At 37.5% G+C, this 7,414-nt stretch overlaps 2 protein-coding genes across 5 annotated transcripts in view; one reads left to right on the forward strand and one right to left on the reverse strand.

The window, feature by feature from the left end:
• Window positions 1-7,414, forward strand: part of Alg3 (Alg3, alpha-1,3- mannosyltransferase) — a 77,169-nt gene that overhangs the window by 46,821 nt on the left and 22,934 nt on the right. The gene's annotated exons all lie outside the window — the stretch shown is intronic.
• LOC145667815 (52 kDa repressor of the inhibitor of the protein kinase-like) lies at window positions 3,038-3,664 on the reverse strand. Its single transcript, XM_081735247.1, has one exon. It carries the CDS (start codon window positions 3,662-3,664, stop codon window positions 3,038-3,040), a length of 627 nt encoding a protein of 208 aa, XP_081591373.1.

Consider the following 7,414-nt stretch of genomic DNA (forward strand, 5'->3'; position numbering starts at 1 on the left):
CAGTGACAAATATATTTAAAGAATTTGAAATTTTCGTTCGTTATTATTAAAGACTAGCAGAATACCCGTTTTTTACACGAGGAAAGTACGTTTCATTTTGGCTATAAAGGGCTCCAAAACTGTCACCAATGAACTTAGGGACCCCAAAAACTGTGAATTCGACACTAGTATCAGTCATTTTCAATTACTTTTACATGTCACTCTCCCCCTTTAGGAGTAACTAATGGGGGCTGAATTTGGATTTAAACGGCATCGGAAGTGTCACTGATCATATCACCCACCCCGAAAACTTTATATCGGCCATTTTCGATTATTTTTGTATATACACCCCTTCTCTCCCCCCCCCCCCAAGTTGTGGCACTGAATTTGGATTTAAACAGCATCAGAAGTGTTAATGTTCATCTCAGGACCCCCAAAACCCTGGATTCGACACTAATATCAATTATTTTGCATCACACACACACACACACACATATATATATATATATATATATATTCCCTCAGTTTGCGGGGATAAATTTGGATTTAAACTGTGTCGAAAGTGTCACAGTTCACCTCAGCGACTCCGAAAACTATGGATTCGACACTGATATAGGCTATTTTCAACCGTTTTTATATATCTTCCCTTCCCTCTCTCCTTCCCTGATTTTTTTTTTTTTAAATTTAAACAGCATCGGAAGAGTTACTTTTAATCTCAGCAACCACGAAAACAATGAATTTGACACTAATGTCGGTCTTTTTTGATCATTTTATGTATCTCCCCTCCCCTTCCCCCAAGTTGCAGTGCTAAATTTGAATTTAAACTTCATCGGAAATGTCACTGTTCATCTCAGCAACTCCGAAAACTATGAGTTCGACACTAAGATCGGTAATTTTCAATATATATCCGCACTTCCTTCCTGCAAGTTACACTTTCAAAGTGAAATGGTAAAAGCCATCCCAGGCCCCAGGCCCGAACCTCACCTATGTTAAAATTTTTTATCGAGAACAGTCTGGTGGTTCAAGAGTTCTTAAGTTACAAATATAGTCACTTTCATTTATATATATATATATATATATATATATATATATATAATTTGTCGCATTAGAAAACAGTATTTGTTTACATACAAAATTTTGTATGTATATTAGAATATAAGAATATTAGATAGTGATTATATTTCTTAGTGCGTGAGTATTAGTGAAATTTGCCTACTGCTCTTTCGATTAAGAAGTAATTTGGTTAAAATTAACAAAATTTCACCAGATCAAAGAGCACATTAAGAACTCAGTTTCATTCAAGAGCCCTATTTTTTGCAACAGAAACGCTTCATGGTGGTAGATGTGTATGCAATTGTAAAAATTCTGTAATTAATGCACAACCAGGAGTAAACGACTAAAAGGCACATAAAGGAAATGAGTTCCGACTAATAATTTTTAAGAATAATTACAACAGTTTTATTTTCGAATGCTTATTTTTTTAAATATTCACAATATTGAAATTTCTCAATTTATATTTTTCATGCGTTCGAAAAAAAAAAAAACTGTTCCATTACTAGTAAAACTAACCTAATACAAAGATTTTTGTTATTTTCCCAATTTTTCCGGAAAGAAACCGGAAAAAACGGTTTTTTACCAGCCTGTTCAAAATTTCCGGAAATTTTACAACACTAGTCCCGATTGACATCCATTTTTGCTAAAAATGTTTGAAAACGTTGACTAAAGTGTACCAGAAGAACATTCACGATAAGGTGGTGAAACCGCTATGTTCGAAAATAAGGTTTGGGTTTTCCAACAGGACTCAGTATTAGCTCACGAGGCGAAGACGAAGCAGGAGTGGTTTCATCACAATAAAATTGCGTTCATCACCACCGAAGAATGTCCTTTGTCCAGTTCTGACTTAAATCCTCTTGATCACAAGGTGTGGCCCTATTTGGAGGAGAAGGTGTGCGTGCTCAGCCTCATATGACTGTGAGCTACTTGAAGTTTGCTATAGTGAGACCAGTGGCTGACATTATTGATGATTGGCCGCGTTTACGAACCTGTGCCCAAATACAGGGACGATATTTTGAATAACTGCTATACCCATTGATTTGTCACTTATCCATGTATATATATTGCATTACACATTTCTTTCTCTCCATACTTCGTTCCATTGTTCGTGGTCTGCTAACCTTAGACATAACTTTTGACCAGACTGCATGTATTAACCAGGGGTAAAAGTGCGGGGTAACGCAGGTGGACGTCATCCCCCCACCTCGAAAAAATATGTACGGCTTCCCCCAGTTCCTAAAAAATTACAATGGGCAAAGATAGCCAGGGGGAGGGGTCGGCGTGGTGTCATGCCGCTACCCAAGCACGTACGCAGAATTTTGTTTCGGGGGGGGTCACGTCGAAGTTTATATTGATCCCTGTATAGAATATTTAATTTTTTATGTCAGGCTACAGCTTTAAAGGTTTATAGAGTTCAATAATAATATAATAATAATAATAATAATAATAATAATAATAATAATAATAATAATAATAATAATAATAATAATAACCTATTACGTGGTCCTAATGTGACAAGCCAGTGATTTGAAACTAGCTGAGACATGTGTGAACCCCATCGCTGTCTTTGATAATACAGGGTGGCGCAGAAAAACGGTAAATTTTGAAATAATATAATTTGCACGAATAAACACAGGAGAAACATCTTTTATTGACTAACTGTATGCAACTTATGTTTTAATTTAAAATGTCACAAATTATCTCTAGAATATAGTAGTGCTTAGTTTCTTAACAAAGCAAATTACTAAAATAATTTTATGTACTTACCTCATTTGGTAATTTTATTCCAGAAAGTTCCAGATAATATCCACATACTTCTTTTCAGCCTTCATATCAAACTAGTGGTTGTAAAATACATGTCCCACGCACAGTTTCACATTTGTTTTATTAAATAGATACAACACACGCTGTTTCACTATATACACATCAAGCAGCAATTCCTTAATATCTACATAATTTACACGTACACACCACACTAATAAAATAAACACACACATAGAATTGTTCAAAGAACCATGTTAATGCGACGTGATTGCCGACTCATCACATCTAGGACTTCAATCGGTGATAAATTAATGTCCCAATGTATTGACATCAATGCAAGGCCCGACAATCTTTCATCTCCCATTCTGTTCCGAACAAAAGACTTTACCCTCTTCATTGTAGAAAAAGATCGTTCAACTGCAGCTGTCGACACAGTTAGAGATGCAAGCACTTTCAACAACATGTGAATGTTGGGATAAAATGCTATCTCACACGAAACAAATGCTTCTATAGCTGTTTTCGGTCTTAACTGTAATGGTATTGAAGACCACTTCAAACACCAAAGTTGATATTCATTTTCCAGAACTGACGAAGAAACACAATTTTGCAAATAGGGTTCAAGCTCTTTCAAGATTTCTGCTCTTTCTTTCGCCAGTTTGCGAGGCAGAAGAATTTCAAAAGCAGCAATCAGTTCAGCAGTTTCTTGAAATCTATTTTCTAGTTGGGTCACTAAATCATCTAAGCATGGAATAAAAACAGCTCTACGATAGAATTCTTCTGGAGTGCTTGCCGGGTGATTGTCTCGATTCACTTGCTGAAAGCAAGTTCGTGGGATTTTAATCTCTTCATCAAGAAGTTCTTTCGTCATCATACTAGCTTTCACAAATATTTCGTGAAACCTATGTTCCGCATTGCTTCGCAAAATTCTAAATTGAGCAATAATATCGGACACATAAGATATAGCAGAACTCAGATCATGTTCTGGATTCTGTATGTCGATAAGTTTACTGTGAAACCAAGTAACTTTTCACAGACCAAGAGTGATACCAGAAAAGAACCCTTGCTAACAGTAGAGAGTAAGACATTAGCCTCATGTGATATGCCTTTGTCGCTCTCTGTTAAGGTCTGAAGACTAGCAACAATCGGGGTTAGAAGTTCTACAAAGATGAGAATAGCATCATGTCTTTCCACAAACCTTGTTTCACATAGAGCTAACAATCTGGATCTTTTGCTCTCAGGAAGATACTCTTTTATATTTTCCTTTAAAACATGCGATGCATATAGATGATTGCGAAAGAAATTACAAATGTCTTGAACAGTTGACAGTGCATTTCGCGCATAAGAAACTGAAAACGATGATGATAGAGCTAGGTTCAAGCGATGATTAGCGCAATGCACATAAACAGCCTTAGGGTAGATTTCTTTAATTTTTGCCTGCACACCTTTGAACTTTCCTGACATAGAAGCAGCTCCGTCGTAACCCTGACCAATCAATTTGGACATATCAAGGCCTAACTGTGAACATTTTGAGATAAGACTTTCATATAGCCCTGCTCCAGTAAGGTCTAAAACAGGAACAAAAGAAAGAAAATCGTCCCTCAATATGTTTTGCGAATTAACATATCGCACGCATAGAGAAAATTGCTCGGTACCAGAAACATCGAATGTCTCGTCAGCTAGAATGCTAAATGCACCTGAATCATTAACTTGGGAAACTATTTTTTTTCAGAATGAGATTAGCACAAATTTCTATGACTTCATTTTGAATTCGAGGGCTTATGTAAGAAGCATTTTTTTTTTTTTTTTTTTTTTTACCATTTGTTAAGTGAGCTTTCAAAGTTTCGTCACTGGATGCAAGCAAACGCAGTATGCCCCTGAACTTCCCATCCTTTTCAGCTGGTTTCTCTAAACTAAAAACCCCACTGTCCTTATTGCCTCTAAGCGGTATTTCGTATTGTCCACACAATATGATGGTTTTAATTATAGGAAGCAGAGCAGCTCTTATTTTCTTCTGCTTCTATTCGGCGTTGAGAGTCTACTTTCTTAGCAATATCATCTTCCTTACCCTGCATCACAGACAAGAAGTTATCAGCGAAAACTGTACATTTTTTGTGATAGTCGCTCTGTTCATGTTCAGTAAACCTTTCAATAGCATCTTTCCATCTTACAAATGGAACACTTACTAAAGAACCCGAAATTTGATTAGAGCCTTTTCCAACGAACTCACTACAAAAGAAAACACAGTATCTACAGAAAGCACCATCTAACGCTTTGGAGTAAGTAAGCCATTTCCATCTGTCCAACCATTTCGCCTGAAATTTTAAATTTCGTTTTCCAAAAGTCCGAACAGGAAATGCGAATGAAGGTGAAGGCCGAAATTCGTGGCGCAATATTTCAATCTTTCTTTGCTCTGATAAACACGTGCTACGCGTGTTTTGAGCTATGCATCCAATGTCATTTTCATCTTGTTCCGCAAAATTCGACAGCAAATTTTCAGTTTGAGAAACTACATTTTCTGAATGTAAACGTACCGTATTGTGTGATTCAACATGTGTCCATTCTGTTTCATTGTCGCAAGTAGCCGTAGCAGGAGCAACATCCGTAAAACTACCTTCTTTTAATATTTTACTTACAGGCTTAAAAAACTCGTTTATTTTTGCGTTACGTTTCATTTCTCTTCCACTCAAAACGCAAACAGGAACGTTAAAACAACTCACACAATATTAGATGTAAATTAACGGAATCACAAATTTTCGCACCCAACACACGACAACACACGCACATAAGATCCAACTGTTGAATGAAAATGGAAACTGAAAAGACGAAGTAAAATCTGAACAGTTCCGCGCCTCTTTCGGAATTTACAAAGATTTGATTGTTAAGAGTGTCAGGAGTTGTTGACTGGTGGAATTCTCTGCTGGAAGCCGAAAGTAGGTCAACGCGTAGGTCAAAGTCCGTTTCAGAACAATGACACTTGTGCAGGAGGAAGGGTGCTCGCCAATTTTTGTTCTCTCTGAGTCATCTCGCTCCAGTACACATTTTTCATCGTAGATGAGAGGGAGGGAGACATAAAGAAGACCAAAACCAAGAATATGAATAGCAGTTAATGTTCACCGTGCCACCTTCAGAATTGCTGTGGTGTATCCCAGCTGTTATATTGGAAAGCATATTATCATCCCGCGTTAGAAATTCCATTTCTCGTACTTACTCCACCACAGCCAGTTTTTTTTTTTTAATTTTATTATTCTTACGGAGACAAATGGTAAGGGAAAATATGTATTTGGGATAGAATAAACATAATAATTTTCCTTGTGTAATTATTGTAACTATACATTATATAATGAACTATTTCAATTAGAACAGTCGTTTCAACATAAGCTCTCATTATCAAATAAATTGCATCACTTAAACAAAACATTAAATATTTCGGGGGGGGGGGGGGTTCGGACCCCCGAAACCCCCCCTTCCGTACGTCACTGCCGCTACCTACCGTCCTCCCACCTTTTCAGATCGTACATAACAATGTATCGTACGCGTAATTAGACATTTGAAATGTGCGGAGTACTTCGCTCGCCGTGAGACATATGTGCGGTGTAAAATTGCTAGGAAAATTGGCTTTTAAATAGGAGAGATTGAGGGGAGTGGGTCGTCATAATCATGACAGAATTGAATTGATTGACACTTTTCGTTTTTGAGCATTGAACTAATACAGTATTAGTATGCGTAGTAAAAATGCCATTGAAGGCCACAAAATCACTCATTCTTTCACGTGCTGTTTATACCGCTTCTTGGGGCGACTTTGAAGAGAGAATTACAAATACATGAAAGTGGCTCCTTTATTACTGTGTTCCGTTAGTAACAAAATAACTTTTTTGGGCCGATAATTTATGCCTCCAAGGTCATGAAAAAACTACAAATGTACTATCAAGCCACAGAGCCAAGTATATGTACTATCAAATGAAAGCTTACACAATTCTCTACTAGATGTACTCATTTTTCCACATAGTCGCCATTTACTGCAATACATTTGCGCCAGCGATAAACAAGTTTCATTTCGTCGGCGTAGAGCTCAGGATAATGTGAACCTAACCAAGAGCGAACTCAACTCTGCATCATAGGTGTAGTGTGTGCCCTTCAAATGTTCCTTCAACTTTGGAAAAAAAAAAAACACTAGAGACAAGATCCGGGCTGTAAGGTGAGTGCGGTAGCACAGTGAACTTTATGGTTTCAAGAGCAGCTGTAGTCATATGGCTTGTGTGTGGCCTTGCATTGTCATAGTATAGGAGGACATCCACTCCCTGTCGAACCCTAGTGACACGTGCCGTTAATCTTCCCAGTGTTGCCACATACGACTCAGAGTTTGTACTTTTCCTTTTGTGCAAGAATTCACAATGAACAACACCTCGCTTATCCCAGAACACTATCAGGAGCTCCTTTCCTGCTGATGGTATTGTTTAGGCATTTTTTTTTGGGGGGGGGGGGGTCTTGGAGAAGCACTGTGTCAAAATTTCATGATTTTTTCCCCCAGGATCGTAATGATGGGTGTATGACTCATCGTCTGTGAGAATTCTCTGCAGAAATGCATCACCTTCAACCTCAGAAATATGTAATCTCTTCT

Source organism: Thermobia domestica, chromosome 13, assembly GCF_964235325.1.
Source record: "Thermobia domestica chromosome 13, izTheDome1.hap1.1, whole genome shotgun sequence".
Lineage (NCBI taxonomy): Eukaryota > Metazoa > Arthropoda > Insecta > Zygentoma > Lepismatidae > Thermobia > Thermobia domestica.

What these genes read in the sequence shown, in the direction of transcription:
- LOC145667815 (XM_081735247.1), bottom strand. Translation starts at nt 3,664, where the DNA reads ATGACGAAAGAACTTCTTGATGAAGAGATTAAAATCCCACGAACTTGC.